At 44.1% G+C, this 17,515-nt stretch overlaps 1 protein-coding gene across 1 annotated transcript in view; it reads left to right on the top strand.

Annotated features, from left to right (window-relative positions):
* Window positions 1-8,753, top strand: part of TEX48 (testis expressed 48) — a 15,087-nt gene extending 6,334 nt beyond the window's left edge. The window contains 4 exon segments of the mRNA XM_029203473.1: window positions 4,713-4,801; window positions 4,804-4,833; window positions 7,124-7,252; window positions 8,671-8,753. Coding sequence (XP_029059306.1) covers window positions 4,713-4,801; window positions 4,804-4,833; window positions 7,124-7,252; window positions 8,671-8,753 — 331 coding nt within the window.
* The last annotated feature ends 8,762 nt before the right edge of the window (window positions 8,754-17,515 follow it).

The raw sequence follows: 17,515 nt of genomic DNA, 5'->3' as shown, positions 1-17,515 counted from the left end.
GGAAATTGCTGGGGAGTAAAGATATGAAAAGCATCAGTGCTAGATTCAGATAAACTTATATTTGAAAATATCTGCTGAGCTGCTACTACAGAATGCTCTCCAAGATGCTGTGTCCGTATAAGCTGCTTTAGCAGAAGAGACCTCCACTCAACGTGTGGAACAAAAACTGAATTTATTTCTCATTAAACAAGAGAGAACTATGCTCTGGTGACAAAGTCTCTGAACAAAGCTAATGGCTAATATTTAAGGGGTTTGTGGAGGCACTGAGTTCGTGGACAGGTGGTATTTCAGAGGCGGGAGTGCTTAGGAATGGTAGACCATAGGCCATGAAGTACTGTCTGTGGATGTTACTTTCAGCAGAATGGTCATCAAGATAAAAGTTCATTAACAGAGTAAACGGGTTTAAACAGGTGCTGGTGATTATCTGTTACCATGGTTACAGAGCAATCAGTCTTAGCTTAGGAGTGTGGGAACTCCTTTTTTATTCTCAGTCTCCCCCTTTTGGCCCTCCCTCAAAGCCTCAGGAGAGACCCTCAGGGATTGTCAGATCTTCACCACTGTTGTCCACTTTCCTTGAAGACACAGTTACAGTTTTCCACTTACAGAGATCTGATGTTCAGTTTGAGCATCAGCCAGCCTGATGTCTTCTTGTTTCTGTCTTTCAATCATCTGTGGAGCCAGAAGTTGAAACAGTTGCCGCATAAAAGTATTCCACTCTCTGGACAACAGCCAATGAATGACTGAGACAAACAATAATAATTAAAAGTATTTTTAAGAGAGTGTGGAAGGCAGTCTAGAATCATAACTATTTCCCAGGCATGACGGAAGAAGATAAATTTCAAATGATACCCTGTGTCTACCTCAAACAGCCAGGTTGCCTTTTCTTTGGGCTTAGATATAGATTAACCTCACCTGTGGTATTAATCAAGGTACAGCATGAAGTGAAAGCGATGGTGCATAATCCCCTTGATTAGCCAAAATAAAATCCAAAGTTATTCTATTATCCATTATTACCTAAGAATTTTCAATTGGTCAGTTGTGCCCTAGGATGTGGGCTGTGTTGCGTACTATGTCAGTCAAGGTGAAGGAAAATGAGCCCCTTGTGTTGTCCACCTCCTTTGGAGGGCTCACTGTTCTCAGAAGTCTGGGATATTGATAACCCCATGAAGGATTTTTTTCCCTTCCAACACTGTGTAAGAAACATTGTCCACTGAGGGTGCCCGGGAGTTGCACACTTGGAAAGGCACACAGTCATCACAAAGAACAGTAGGTCTTAGTCCCAGTTGGCATTGAAGAGTCTGATTTCCCAGTAAGAAATAAACCGTGTCAACAATCAAGCAGTATTACTGTCCACCTTTATTTATCAATTTTCCTTGGGAGTTTAGAGGAAGAACAGGAGAGTGCTGAGTGCTAAGGCCTCCTTAGAGTGGTATCACTGGACAGATTTGGACAGTTGTCCTTTGGCCATTATGGAACATGAGTTCTTCCAATGGTCTTTCTGTTCAAAGTATATATATGTATGTATGTATATATATATACATACATACATATATATATATACACACACACACACACACACACACACACACACGTGTCCTCATCCACAGGCTCCGTATTCTTTAAGAACAGAGGAACTTTTGGTCCAAGAGGGCTTAAAGTTATCTTGATTTCTAATTAATTTTTAGGACTATTTGAAAATAATCGGGAGATCAAAGTGGACATTTCTCATTCCAATTTATTGTGTCTAAGTTCACTATTTCAGGTCTGAGTCCTCTGCAAGAAAAGAAGAAAAGGTTCCCTTAAGCTGTTGGTCTACCCCAGAACGTCCTGAAGTTTATTCAGTCTCCTACTGATTCATCTTGATTTTGTTTTCAATTCTGAATCTTTACCCAATCTACCCTTAAGAAAAAGGTTTTACCTTTTGAAATAACTTTTGAAATAATTTTATGTGGTGCCTTTTCTGTGTTTCTTAACTTCTCAAGCCCTTAATTTTTTGGAATTATGCATAGATGGGTTATTTAAATCTTCTGGTCTTTTCCATCCTGCTGCTTTTAAACATTTTGCTCCATTGTTGAAGGTTAACAATTAAGTTAACTAATTGATACAAATGTGGTAGTCTAGGGCAATAAGTAACAATAACAGAATCCTGAACTAGACAGCAACTTTCTGTTGTTCCAAAATTTGAGATGATTTAAAGTATTTCTCCTCAATTCAGCTCTCACCCAGGTTTTAAATTCAACCTCTCTGGATCCACCTTCTGGTACAGGAGTTTTAGGGGAATATTGTGCAATGTTTTGTTCTCTTTTCTAGAGAAATGCCCCATGAAGAAAGTTTATTTAGGTAGTTAGGGAAAGGAACAAGAGAAGTTTAAGTGGGTGGTAGAGATAAAGCTAGGTGGAGAGAGGGAGACATGCAATGCAAGTAGGTTTCAGGTTTGAGTAGTAGTAAGATTTTTTTTTCTTCTTTCTGGAGCGAGAGCATATCAATCAAAGAAGCCCTCTACTGACTGTTTGGTGTTTTTGTCTTCTCTCTCTTCTACCGCCCCTCTTAAATCTATTATTTTTTTTTTAAATCTATTATTTTTGACACTGAAAGTTTGCCGTAATGGCCATTGTAATTTTAAGTCATCTAGCAAAATTTTGCCATTAATTAAGATAAGCACATCAGAGTACATTCAGTGAGAGTATATATACAAAGCAAGAGTTTTTCCAGGGAAGAGGAAGCAACTTTAATGCAGCTGACACCATGACAAACAGGAAAGAATACACTACAGTTAGCCAAAACTTTGTACTATGCATGACATCTTGAATTCCTTGGCCAAGGAGAACCTAAAAGGCTTCATATGATCAATGCCCTAGAAATCACTAACTCCAAAATATAGGCTGAGAAAAGTGACTTTTCATTGCTTTACCAAGACAGACATGTGCTCATGAAGGTTTGGAGAGACCCAAGGCAAAATTTTAGCAATTTCCTTTATACAAGCTGACCACCAATCTAACAGACCTCCAACCATTAGTTCCCAGGGCTGCCTGGTGGTGGAGGTAGGTCAGATTTATGTTTTCGTTTCTTCCTTATGAAGCACTTCCTTCTACACTCAACATACATAAGGCAATCTAGAACAAAACAAAAGCCCATGAAGCAAGAGTTTATATAAGTAGATGAAGACTGAAACTATAGCAAGCAGCAGAAGAATCAGCGTATTAATGGCAAGCATATTTGCTAAATTGTGCATCTCCAAAACAAAAGATCTAATTGCCTTATATTAATTTCTATTTGCTTATAAATCCTAAGAAAATAGATTCATTAAAGAGAGCTCCGAGAAATATGTCACAGATCAAATTATGATGAAAAACTCACTTGACAGCCGATCCAAAGGACTATTGGAGATTGAAGCTAAATGGGCCCAGAAAGTGCCCCTCTTGGTCCAAGGATCCCACACAATGGGGACATCGTATGTGTCTAGTCTGCTGGCTGTGTCTAGCCACAGTATATAAATTGTGCTATATTGAATAGCTTATGTGCAGGAAGTTAGAAATTTTGTATTAATTATTAAGAAGTCAAGGGTAAAAGAAACAGTAAGATCAGTTCGAAATCTACTGCCATAATTCAGGCAAGAGCTGATGGTGGCTTGGATGGTATGAGAGTAGAGAAAATGAAAAGCAAATGCCCATGAGTGAGACAACTCACTCAGTGAGTTGGGTATTGTGAGAAGAATTTCCTACGAGGGGGTTTGCCACAGAAAGGGAAGGGAGAACAGGAAGCATTCAGAGATCTGGAAAAGTTGATACACAGTGAAAGGAGTTTGGGACGAAAACAAGGCCTTGTAATTCTGGACCACCCAAACTAGGAAGATCCTTGAAGACATCATCTAACCTAACTTCCTCTTATTACTGATGAGAAGCCTGAGACACTGAGATAAGCATGGACTTACTCAAAGCCATACAGCAAGTTGGTGGCAGAACCAGGACCTACATCTATAAGACTGTGCTTCATCACCATGTTCTCATGGGACCTGGACCAGCTAGAATAGTTTGGAGCCAATGAGCTACATGAAGGGAAGGGAAAGGAAATACAATGACCACTGACTGGGCATTTTGTGTACCCATCACCACAGGGGTCACTTTTCGTATGTTTAAACCTTTACTTTTTGCAAAGTAGGCACTGCTTTTCCCATTTTCCACATGATAAAAGTGAGGCTCGAGAAGGTTAAGGAACCTACCCCTGGAAACGGGGTAGAATACAGATCTGGTTAAAAGCCAAGCATGTTTACGCGGATTTCCGCATGGGCTGGGATTCTGCTGTAGTGGATCCTACCTGGAGTGTGAGCACAGGTGAAGGACTGGCACTTTTCATGCACAGTCTTATGTTTATTTAGGAAACAGCCCTGCCCAGGGAACTGGGCTCAAATTCAAGATCGGTTGATTCAATAAGGCACCCCTGCAAGCAAAGCTGGAAGAATAGAGGCTTCAACTCCTTTCCATGGGTAAGAAAATTTTGTATAAAATAGGAATAGTGACCTTACGAGAGAGCAACCTAGGCTGAAGGGCTTGGGCCTGCTGGCCGTGGGGAGCTACAAGAGATCTGGGAGAGGGAAGTGTTATTATACCTTGGGAGAGGCTGACCCTGTAGGACCCCCATCACAGTGAATTTCCAACGGGGCATCTGGAATTCAGGCCCCAGAACCCAAGGCCCCATTCCTTTCTTTCATACAGCAGCCCCCACCGAAACCTGGCCTCGAAGATCTTCTGTATATGCTGCAAATGCTGTGAGGAAGCCAATGCCACAGATGACTCCAAGATCCCCAAACCCAAGAGCTTCAGCCATCAAAGCATGGTAGGTACCAGGCAAAAACACCCTGCCTGGCCTCTCGAGACCTCATTTTGCTCATCCCCCTTCCTGCTGAGATACCCTCAGATTTCCTTCAGCTTTTGATTGAATAATTCCAACCTAAAATGAGGTGAAGATTGGGTGGTTAAGTACCCAAATCAATAAACAATAGGGCTTCCCTGGTGGCGCAGTGGTTGAGAGTCCGCCTGCCGATGCAGGGCACACGGGTTCGTGCCCCGGTCCGGGAAGATCCCACATGCCGCGGAGCGGCTGGGCCCGTGAGCCATGGCCGCTGAGCCTGCGCGTCCGGAGCCTGTGCTCCGCAACGGGAGAGGCCACAACAGTGAGAGGCCTGCGTACCTCTCAAAAAAAAAAAAAAAAAAAAAAAATTAATAAATAAACAAATAAACAATAGAGCTTAAAAATCTTGAAACTTAAAGTGTGATTCACGAAGCAGGAACATTGGCATCACCTGGGAGCTTGTTAAAGCTGCACTTTCAGACCCTACTCCAGTCCTACCGAGTCAGAACCTACGTTTTAACATGACCCACAGGGAAACCTGAACATACATCATAGTCTGAGAATCACTTGTCTAAAGACTATAAAGATAGCAGTTAAACTCTGCCTTTGGGGCTGGGGTTAGATCCAATCAGCTCTGCCACAGAATTGGGCAAGTCACTTACCCTTTCACTCTGAGCTTCAGTGTCCCTACCTGTAAAATGGGGATATCCATACTGTATTATTACTTTTCAGGATCACTGGGAGGATTAAATGAGGGAATATATAAAAGCACCAAGCACAGGGCTTGCACTAGGTAGGCATTCAACAAAGGTCAACAAATGGAAACTACGGTATATAGGTACTGGCCAGGATAGGATAGGCTCTGCTGCTAAAACAAATATGCCTTTAAATCGCAATCATTTAAACGAAACGAAAGTGTATTTCTTGCTCATGCAAAGTCTATTACACATCTATTTTCATCTTTAGTCAGAGCATCTGGAACACACAGTTTCCAAGGCCACCATGTATAAGAGGAGAGAGAGAGAGAGAGAGAAGGCATCCTGACCTCCAGTTTGTAATTACATCCTTCTTGATGATCCAGGAAAAAAGGTCATAGTGGAGAAGACTGGGGGTCAAAATCAGCAATTTCAGACAGAAAAAAAAAAAAGCATTATTGTCAAGATCCGGCAAAGCTAGGACTGACAAACACGCAGTTGGGCGGTGAGTGGTGGGGTCAGGGAGGCTGGTCAGGCAGCTGGCACAGTCCTACTGGGAGACAGGACAGTTCAGTGGCAGGAAAAAAATTCTCATGGCATATTTTGCCAGCAATCCATAGCAGGGGCCTTTAAAATACTTCCCCTGAAAATAATTTCACGATAAAAACCAAGAAACTTAAAAATGTCAGTCCCTCTGTCCAAGATGATAATAATGATAATTACTGAGCCCCAATTACATGCAAGGCACTGTCGAGGCCCAAGGGACCCAGCTGTGATCAGATAAGTCCCCTACTGTTTCAGAGCTTACGCACTAGAAAAGTGATCTTATTTAATCTCTGTAATAACTCTAAGAAGTGGACCTGATTATCCAGAATGGATATATCATTTTGCAGGTCTGAAAACACAGACAGAGAGAGGTGAAGCAATTTGTTCAAGGTATGCGGCTAGAAAAGGACAGTCGTTTATTACAGAATACAGCTTAGTCTGTTGACAAGATTGTATGTTATTCTTTTAAGAATCTAGGAGTATGTCAAAACAAAGCCTTCTATACAACAGTGGTCATCACAATGGTATTTACGGTAGTGAAATTTGAAAGCAGTCTAAACACCCAACAATAGAACATTGGTTAAATAACTCCGGAATTATCCATAAAATTCTTAAAATTTAGTGACGTGAGAAAAATGTTTATGATACGTAAAAAGTGAAATGCATGCATAATATACAGGATGTGATGGACTATGTAGAAATGTGCATATAGGCAAACACTGGAGCTGTGATCATATCTGAGGGGAGGGGTGTTTGGGGCTTTTTTTCCTACTTCATATTCTTCAATATTTCCTAGCTTTTCTATAATGGGTATGCATTATATTTATAAACAGGAAAACAGTAAACTTTATATTTTAAAAAGAATACATATTTTGAATCCAGTACCTGCTTATGAGGCAGAGAACTCAGAAGACTAGAGGACGCAGACTCAGGTACTCCCCACCCCACCACTGGTCCATGTGCCCTGCTCCAGCTGGCAAAACGCCTTCACCTCTGAGCCTCCCCACATGACCACGTGGAATTACCACTGCCAGGTCTGCAGAAGGATGAGCTTGACGGACAAAATCTCAAGCAAGATAATGAAGCGTCCCATGTGATTTGGGGAAACTCCCTGCTCCATCCAGAAAAGAGAACATCCTATTTCAGCAGCAGTGAGTTTGAGGGTGAGTTTCAAACTGGGGTCCTAACACTGACCAGGAACCTCTGGGGGAGGGGGCCTTGTCCTAATGACCAAACCCCAATTTGATATTGAGCTAAGTGGGGTGACAGGACTGCTCCCTTCAGGAAGCTGCAGTCACATTCTAGGACACACTGGACAGAGTCCAGGGGACTAAGACCTGGCTGCAGGACCCTCTGAGCTGGGAATTACAGGAGGAGCAGGAGGTCTGGGAAGAAAGAACACATATCCATACTTTCCTTCTAAGCCCTTGTGGCACTGTCTTATATGTGTATTGCATGTGATTGTTTGCTTCATGTCTGCTTCGGCCACCAGACGATAAGTTCCAGGAGGGCAGGGCCTACATCACTTTTGTTCCTCCAAACTCAACCAGGTACATGGCAAATAAACATGCCAGAAAATGCTTGTGGATTGAGCGTAGTCCAGCGGGGGGAGAAATGCCTCTGGTTCCTGGAGTGTAGCCACATCCAGAAAGAAGGAATGCAGCCCCATTGATGGGCACCCATACTGTACCCAGGTGATCTCACATAGCTCACAACCACCCTATTAGGCTGGCTGTTAAGAGGTAAGCGTCATCCAGCCCAGTCACCTCAGAATTCTCGTAACAGCTAAACCCTCCTGGCAAACAAAATTTCAAAGTCCAATTTCTATAAGAAATCTAAGGAGTCCTGCTCTACTTGAATTGGGGGTGAGGGTCTGGGAGCCCCCCTAGCTCCCCTCCCCCCCACAGGGCTCCATGAAGCATAGTTTAAAAATCCCCCTCTCAATGGACTTGAGGACACGGGGAGGGGGAAGGGTAAGCTGGGACTAAGTGAGAGAGTGGCATGGACATACATACACTACCAAACGTAAAATAGATAGCTAGTGGGAAGCAGCCCCATAGCACAGGGAGATCAGCTCGGTGCTTTGTGACCACCTAGAGGGATGGGATAGGGAGGGCGGGAGGGAGATGCAAGAGGGAGGGGATATGGGGATATATGTATAGCTGATTCACTTTGTTATACAGCAGAAACTGACACAACACTGTACAGCAATTATACTCCAATAAAGATGTTAAAAAAAAAAATAAACCCACCTCTCACTGTGTAGAGAAGGCTTTGGCCCACAGTGGGAAGGGACTTTCCAAAGGCCCAGCAGAGAGTAATGTTAACGTCAGAACCATTATGGGCCCAATTCTTCTATTTTCCAGGCCACTGCACTTTGCAAGACACCCTGCTGTCATTGAATGCTCCAATGGGGTACCAATGCGTCCCAGGCCAGGATCCACGTGGCTCACACAGTATTCCAGAAACTGACAATGACCAGGGATGGCGGCGACCAGAACAGTCCACCCAGGGCCAGAGCAAAGCCTTCACTCAGTGTGATTTTTCCCTTTCTTCTTTCAGATGTGAATTCACGTTTCCAAAAGAGCATTTCACAAGAGAAACCTAAGCCGCTACTCCCAGGATCGCTGGCCGTAACAGCCGTGCCTCACTGGGAGACCCTGAACATTCTAGACGGCAGCCCCCTCGCAGGTCTCCGAGGCTGCACAGCTGCTGGAGGGTCTCCGGCAGGAAGGGGGCGGTGAACAGGGGCCATGAAGACTGATTCGGAAACTCCCCAGAGGAGGAGAAGACGTCTGAGCTATCCCTGTGCCTCCAGCAAGAGTCACTTCGGCTCCCGGAGAAGCCACTGCAGAGGAGCTGCCTCCAATTAAAGTCTTTGCTGACGTCACAGGACTGTGTCCCTCCTCTTTTCCCCTCCCTCTTACCGGTACATTCAGTTTATAGAGGAATTCATCCATGTTTCTTACATGCTTGTATGGCTTTATTTTTTACATCTAGATCCCTGCTCCATTTGGCATTTATTATTATATATATATTAGGTATGGTTCTATATCTTTTTTCCAAATGGTTATATAGTCATTCCAGCACATTATTTAAAAGACCATCTTTGGCCCAGTCATTTGAGATGGCTCCTTTATCATCATGTATGAAAATTTCATATGCATTTTGGTTTCTTTCTGAAATTTCTATTTTATTCCACTGGTAAGTCTGTCTGTTCATCTGCTGATACCACCTTGTCTTATTCCTGGATTTTTTTAAATTATAAATATTTGTTTCAATTTGTCTAGCTCCATTAAAAAGTATTGATATTTTGGGGGAATTCCCTGGTGGCCCAGTGGTTAGGACTCTGTGCTTCCAAAGCAGGGGGCACAGGTTCACTCCCTCATCAGGGAACTAAGATCCCACATGTTGTGCGGTGTGGCCAAAAAAAAAGAAAAAAAATTGATATTTTCATTGTGACTGTGCTAAATTTTAAAATTAACTTAGGAAAAATTATAAATTAACATAGGAAGAACTGACGCCTCTATAATGTTGATTCCTCCCACCCACTTACAAATGGCTTTTCATTTGTTCAAACCTACTTTTTCTGTCTTTCAGGGCTATTTTTAAATGTTCTTCGCAGGATTTTGCAAATTTATTCCTAAGTATTGTATCTTTTTGTTGCTATTGTAAGTGGGGTTTTCCTCTATCATTATTGCTATAACTAGTCATTGCTTGTGTATTTAACACTATTGAGTTCACTATGTTAATCTTATGTTTTGCTTCCCTTCCGAATTATGGTATTGTTTGAGCCAGGCTTGTCACTGATTCTCCATGGCTTATCAGGAATACTGTTATACCATCTGCAAGTAGAGACACTTTAGCTTCTTCCTTTTCTAATTCTTATGTCTCTGACTTATCTTGCCTAATTGCAATGGTTAATACCACCAGCACAAAGTTGAATACTGGAGAAAGTGGACATCTGTGCTTTGTTCCTAATTGTAAAGCAAATACCTCTAGTGTTTGCCTATTAAGTAAGAAGAAGCTCATTTTAGGACAAAAGTATAGAGGTAGAGATAGAAATATCATGTTAAGATAATATCCATCAATTTCCTTTTCTTTCTTCTATCATGTATGGAAAAAAATCATTTAATCTCTCTCCTCACATTGAATCAAATTTCCACTTCACAAATAAATTCCACCTGATCATGATGTATTATTTTTATAGTATGGAATTGGAGTCTGTTCACTAATACTTACTTGGCGTTCTGTACCAATATTGATAGATAATATTGCTCTGTAATTTTCTTTTGTGTATTCTTTCAGACTTAGTTATTAATATTACATACTTGCTTCATAAAAAGAAACTGAAAGCTTTCTATCATTGTATATGCTCTAGAGTGATTTATGTAGAATTGGAACTACCTGTAGTTTGAAAAATCATAGGATTTCCCTGTGAAACCATCTGGGCCTGTTTTCTTTTAGGAGGAGGGTTAGTTCCTTGATAAATTTATGTATTTCTTCTATAGAAATTTATAGTTATTTCACCTCTAACGCAGTCATCCTGAAAACTGTATTTTCCAAGAAAATTATCCACTTCATGTAGTTTTTCAAATGTATTTGCATAAAGATATATAATACACTCTCAAGATTTTAAAAATTTCTTTTGTTTCAATGATTACATTCCCTTTATCCTTTCTTTTTAAAACTTCTTTTATTAGAGTATAGTCGATTTACAATATTACATTAGTTTCAGGTGTACAAGAATCTTAAAAATTTGTGCTTTCTTGCTTTTTCCTGATTCGGTTATATAGTATTTCTATTTTGTTAATTTTTTTTTCAAAAAAAAGATTTTGGTTCACTAATTAGATTAATACTAATTACTTCAGTAATTTGTTTTTAATCCTTAGTACTTCCTTTTCTTGTACATTCTTTTGATTACTTTGTTGTTCTTTTTCTAGCTTTTTGAATTGGATATTTATTCCATTCTTTTATTTTCTTGATACAAGTGTTTAAGGACTGTTGTAGGCAGAATAATGGCCCCCCAAAGATGTCTCTGTCCCATTCCCTGGAACTTATGAATATGCTACCTTACATTGCAAGAGAGGATTAAGCATGTAGTCATACTTAAGGTTCTAGTCAGCTGACCTTGAAATGGAGAGATAATCTCAATTATCTTGGTGAGCCCCATCTCATCACATGGGGAGAATCTCTGCATCCCAGCTCTGGGGCTGGTTTCTGCCATGACAGTACAGAGGCCAAGACACAAGGAGGGGAAGTAGCAGCAGCAGGTAATACACCAGCATTGCCTCCCTAGTAGAGCAGGAACTACATTGGGACAACCCATTTTTAAAGCAATCTGAACCTTTAAAAAGTCCCAGTCTCTGATCCACCTCCCTTTGCCAGTTACTAGCTGTGTCACCTTAGCCAAGATACTTAATACACTCTGTCCCTCAGTTTCTTTGTCTGTAAAATGGGTACAGCAATGGTAGCTACCTGTGGCAGAGCAAACTGCTGGCCAGTACTTCACCCTTCTTAGCCATGTCTTCTTGGGTGGAGTGTACTTTCCTCCCCCTTGACTTTGGGCTTCATCATATGACTTGCTTTAACCAATGGAAACTTAGTTGATGGGACACCGGTGGAGGCTTAGAAATGTGTTTTCACAGTGGGGCTTGCTGTCTCATGCCTCTAGAACCCCCTTGAGAAGAACATACCCCAGCTAGCCTACTATTCCAAGGATAAGAGATACTTGAGGTGGAACTACCCCCGCCAGCCTGATGAGCATGGCAGACAGCACGGCATCATGGACAGAGGGAAGGACCACGGGAGAGAGGGTCAGTCAACCTCCTTCTTCCTCTCTACCTGTGGGGTCCATTCTGTCCCCACATTCCCTGGTTCCCAGGCCCTGTGACATCACAGACAGCCCCATCTCTGCTCTGCCAGCTGCAGGTGAGTGAGGCTCAAAAGTTAGACCTGAGAGCAGGAGGGATATTTTTTTTTTTGTACTTAAAGGGACAATGTCTCCATCACTCCTGGGCACCTTTTCACGTTGCTCCAGGAAGCAGACACCATCCCTCTTACCATGACCCCACTGTTTCTCTCTCTGGGTCCCAGTCTCCCCACCTGTGCCGAATGACCCCTAAGGGCTCCTCCAGCTCCAGAAGTCTTCCCGTTTGACCTCATTGATCTTTCTTGCTCTGGTCAAAGTTCTGTGGGGTCACTGGAGACCTGAAGTTCACAGCCCACTGGGGGTGACCCAAGGGCCCTGTTCTTTGGCTCCTGCTTCCACCTAGAGGAGGGCGCTGGTAGTGCAAGAAACAACACACCCACCCTGCCCCAGCCAGCATCTCTCCTACAATACGGTCAATCCCGTTGTTAAGCACTTACTGTGCGCCCGACATTGTGTTAAGCGCTTCACATCTTCATGTCACCCAAGTCCTCACAATAATATTCTCGGGTAGATTTTACAGATAGGAAAACTGAAGTTCAAGGAGGTTAAATTGCTCTAAACTACACAGCAAGGTGCAACAAGAATTCAATCCCGAGTCCATCTAAGTAAAAAATGCATAAGAGATGGCTTCGCGGAGGAAGTGACGCCTGAGCTGAGTCTTCAAGGCTGATGGGTGAAGGGAATGCGGAGAGAACATGGAGGTGGAAGGCACAGCTTGTGCAAAGGCACAGTGGTAGCACAATGAGGGCACGTTTGGGGCGCTGCCAGCAGCTCCTACGGCCAGAGTAGCGAGTGAAGCCGGGAGCAAATGAGGCTGGCAAAGTTGGTGGGGCCAGATCACAAGGTAGGTTTTGAGCAGCAGAATGGGAGCCGCTGAGGGTTGGAGGCAGAGGAGTGACTTGATGTGGTTTACACTGGAAGCAGATCTTCTGGTTGCAGGTGAACCAGGAAGGTCAGTGGGGAAGCTGTGGTTGTGGTGGTCCAGGACGGAGGGGCGTGGTGAGGGCAGTGGGATGCAAGGGGCAGGCAGTGGAGGAGTTACTCATGCTATGTGAATCACGAATCAAGGAGATATTCGATTCAAGAATCAAAATGCCTCGATGAATAGTTGAATATGGAAAGAAGGGAAGTGGGGCAGCAGGAAGCAAAGGGGGTTCCCCATTTCCAGCCCCTGACACAAAGTGAAGAGTGGGACCTAACCCCAAAATAGGAAACATGAGAGGAGAAAAACTAGGTTTGCACTGAAGAGGGTGAGGAAGGCAGGTAGCCCCACCAGCAAGCAGCCAGAAGCAAACCTATGAAAGCATCAGTCAGCTCGGCACGTGGACGAGACAAGCAGCGTCCTAGCAGTTGTGAGGTTCCGGGAGCAAAAATGATTCACCTCACCCCCTGCTGCTCCCTGGTGACAGCATCGCCTTGCACCCACGACCAAAGTTTAACCAAAGGTTCATTCAACCATTCCACAAATGTTTACTGCTCTACACCCCTGACGGGGGATCCAGCAGTGAATGACGAACACCCCCCTGCCTTCCTGCGATTGACTATTGGGAAGACAGGGCCATGCAGGTAAATTCTAGGATGTGTTAGAATGTGCCAAGGGCTATGAAGAAGAATGAAGTGGGGCAGGGGAACAGGGAGGGGCATTTAAATAACATGAATAATTATGGTGAATAGGCCAGAAGACCTCAGTAGAAAGGCGACCTTTAAGCAGAGGCTTGAAGGAGGGAGGGAATGAGTCTTGTGGATCTCTAGGCAAGAGCATTCCATGCCAAAGGTGGAGCTCATGCAAAGGCAGTCGTGTTAGAATACTGAGTGCAGCTAGAATGGAGTGAAGGGAGGGCGGGAGGAGAGCCCAGAGGAGGAGGGGGCGAAGGTAGCAGTGAGATTGCGAATTTTTCAGGGAAGTCCCAAAGAAGGGCTTCAGCTTTTATTCTGCCTAATATGGGAAGCCACTGGGAGACTCAGAGCAGAGGTGCGACATGATCCTGTAAGAGGGCTCTGCTGTGTTGACACTAATGGAGATCAGGCTGGAAGAAGCAGCGAGGCCATTGCAATAATCCAGGTGAGAGATGGTGGTGGCTGGGAGGGGTGGGAAGCCAGTGCCCACCGGTGAGGCCACGGAGTGAGGCCAGTGTGACATTAGTGAATACAGTCGCCGTGATGGAAATTCCCAGGGTGGGGCTTTGGCCACAGGGAAGGGGGAGTGAGAGCAGGAGATGGCCAGGGACCTGGAAGAGAGAAAGGACTCTGGGACTAAGACAAGGACTTACAACCTGTGTCATCAGAGCTGGAAGGATCCTTGGAGAGATCGTGCATCCCAACTGCCTCCTGTTACAGACAGGATCTTAGGCCCAGAGCTACAAAGCAAGTTAGTGGCAGAAGCAGGAGTTGAAACAGCAAGGCTGAGCTGCATTACCATGCTGCCATGGAACCAGGACCCAGTGGAAATAGATTAAAAGGAGGGAAAGGAACGAGCACTGAGCCAGCACTTGTATGCACCTGCCATCCCAGTGGTCGCTGTGCATAGTTAATCACTTATTCTTCTAAGGTGGGTACTACTGTTCCCATTTTGCAGGTAGGAAAGTGAGGCTCAAAGACGTTACAGAATCAGCCCAAGAGCACACACCTAGAAAGCAGAAGACAGATCTGACTCCTAAGCATGGGCTTGTCTGTGGGCACTGCCATGTGAGCTGGGATTCCACTGCCACAGCACCTGGAAGAAAAGAGATTGGCTTTTTCTGGTCACAGTATTACGCTCATTTAGGAAACAGCCCCGTCCAGAGAACTGTATCAGACCCCAAGATCTGCTGATTCAACAAGGCAGCCCTGCGGTAAAGACTGGCAGAGTAGAGGTCCCAGTCCTTTCCATGGTTAAGAGAACTTTGGACAAAAGAGGACCTGGACCTGCCAGAGCTACAGAAGGTTTGGGAGAGAGGAGGGGTGTGATACCTTGGGAGAGGCTGGCCTAGAATGAGCCACTGGTTAAATAACAATGGGCCTCTGGGATTGGGGCTACAGACACCCCAGTGCCCTTTCCTCTTCCCACAGCCCACCAAAACATGGCGTCAAAGATCTGTTGCTGCTACACCGGCGAGGGGGCTTCTGCCACTGTTGGCTCCTACAATCCAAGTACCTGCCAACAGCATTATCCACGGACCTTCAGTGTGTTCCACGTGTGGGTGTGTGGTGGTTTGGCAAAAACACCTGAGTTATTTCTCTGGACCTCTGACTCCCCGGCCACCTTCTGCTCTGGGACACCTCAGATTTCCTTCAAGCCTTTTGGGGTGTGGAAAGGGAGTTTTTACCCAAACCTGTAACAGCACAGCCTAAAAACTATATTAGTTATTAGATATTAAAGATGACTGGCTTAGTCCTACATACCAGTTTGAGTTCAGCCTCAGCCACTTACTGTGCATGTCCCTGAACCTCTCTCTGAGCTTTAGCATCTTCTCTGCAAAATGGGGATCATGACAATACACTACTTACTTTTCAGGTTGTTGGGAGGATGAAATGAGGCAGCGTATGTAAGTGCCTAGACTCTGGTCCTACCCAGGCACTCAACAGATGGTAACTGTGTATGTGTCAGCAGTCAGGACCAGCTAGGCTATGCTGAGGTAACAAGTAAATTCTAAGATCTCAATTCCTTAACCCACTTTGGGGTTATCTGTAAAGTATTTTTTTAAAGTCACTAATAATATGAGCCATCCCTGAGTGGAGTATGACCAAGACCATTTATTCACGTATAATTCAAAGCCTTTACCCAGGGTAAATATTTTCCCTCACTCTTTCAGATCTGAATGCAGATCCTCACAGAAATAGTATGCAAAAGAGACACCCACACCATCGCCCCGACATTTTGGCGTTGAAGGCATGTACTCTTGGGAGACCCTGAGCCCTCTAGACGGCAGCCCCCTCGCAGGTCTCCGAGGCTGCACGGCTGCTGGAGGGTCTCCAGCAGGAAGGGGATGGTGAACAGGGGCCATGAAGACTGATTCGGAAACTCCCCAGAGGAGGAGAAGACGTCTGAGCCATCCCTGTGCCTCCAGCAAGAGTCACTTCGGCTCCCGGAGAAGCCACTGCGGAGGAGCTGCCTCCAATTAAAGTCCTTAGTTGCATCTTAGGCCTGGGTCCCTCCTCTATTCCCCTCTCCCAGCCCTACTTCTGAGATTCCCTTGAATACAGAACAATTAGAATTAGGCATCTCTTATTAAGAAATGAGGTCTGATTCTAAAACACTTTCAGTCACTCCTTACCAACCTAATGAAGTACTTAGGAGAGGCTGGTCAGCAATGGGCAGCTATAAATGGATGCTGTAATAACTGTCTAGAGCTTGAGGGCACAATACTGCTCGCCTACTGTGGGACTCAATTTGGTGCTCAGGGTCATAGTGGACAGTGGGGCAGGTAGTGCACAACTCTGCAACAAGCAGCCCTACAGTGATGCAATGCACAGCCCATGCAGTTGTAGAAAGCTGTCTATGCTAAAACGCAGAGCATGCAAACGTAACATGCCAGACACCCCAAGTGGCTTCAACTTTAGCCAGGGAGCCAGGCACAGAAGCATATCACTTCACCTTATAGACAACTTGGGGATTTGGGGAAGCCTTCCTGGAAGAGATGGTGCTTGAGTTTTTTGAAAGTTGAAAGGGAATTAGCCAAGCAAAGAGGAGAGGGGAATGGTATTCCAGAAGGAGGGAACAGAATAAGCAAATTTGGAAAACAGAGACACAAGCTGGCAGGAGTATAAAGTAGCGAACTTCGATGCTTGGAAAGACGAAAGTGAAAACCTAAGCCAGGGTGTTGGGAGAGGTGAGGGGGACAGAGCTTTAAGACCCTCGTATCCAGAAGAAGAAAGTTGGACTCTATCCAGAAGGTAATGGGGAGCCAGGGAAGGTAATGTTTAGGCAACAAAGTGACATAGCCATATTTCTGGTTTTTGCAATATGAACATGGTGAGTTTGTTAAGACAACACATTAGCACTCCCTGTGTCTGCCCCCAGCACTGAAGAGGAGAATAAAGGAAGATGATGTCTTATACCACAATATTATAGATTGAGATTCATACCTACAATGGAAAGCCCATCCTGGCTGCAATTTGAAGGATGTGCAATTTGAAGAAGTGTGAGCAATAACGATAACAGCAGTGTATAAATCTGGTATATTTCTCTTCTCAATGCTTTATAAATATCAACTCACTTAGCATAATAACCCAACAAGGATAGTACTGTTACTACTCTGGTTTTACAAATTAGGAAACTGAGACACAGAGAACTTAAACAAGCCTTGAAGATTACACTAATAGTAAATGGCAGAGCTGAGACTTGAACCCAGGACACCTGATTCCAGAATTGATACTCTTAACCAACCAGTTATGCTGCCCTTCACAATGATGGTAGAATGACATTCAGTGATTGCTTTTGGCTCCAAATTGACAGTTCATTGCCTGTTCTTCAAAACTGGAGTTGGGCCCTTTAAATCTTTTTCCCTTGGCAGCT

Source organism: Monodon monoceros, unplaced genomic scaffold, assembly GCF_005190385.1.
Source record: "Monodon monoceros isolate NGI ecotype Baffin Bay Population unplaced genomic scaffold, NGI_Narwhal_1 Super_Scaffold_5, whole genome shotgun sequence".
NCBI classification, from domain to species: Eukaryota; Metazoa; Chordata; class Mammalia; order Artiodactyla; family Monodontidae; genus Monodon; species Monodon monoceros.
This window is presented reverse-complemented; position numbering and strand designations above follow the sequence as displayed.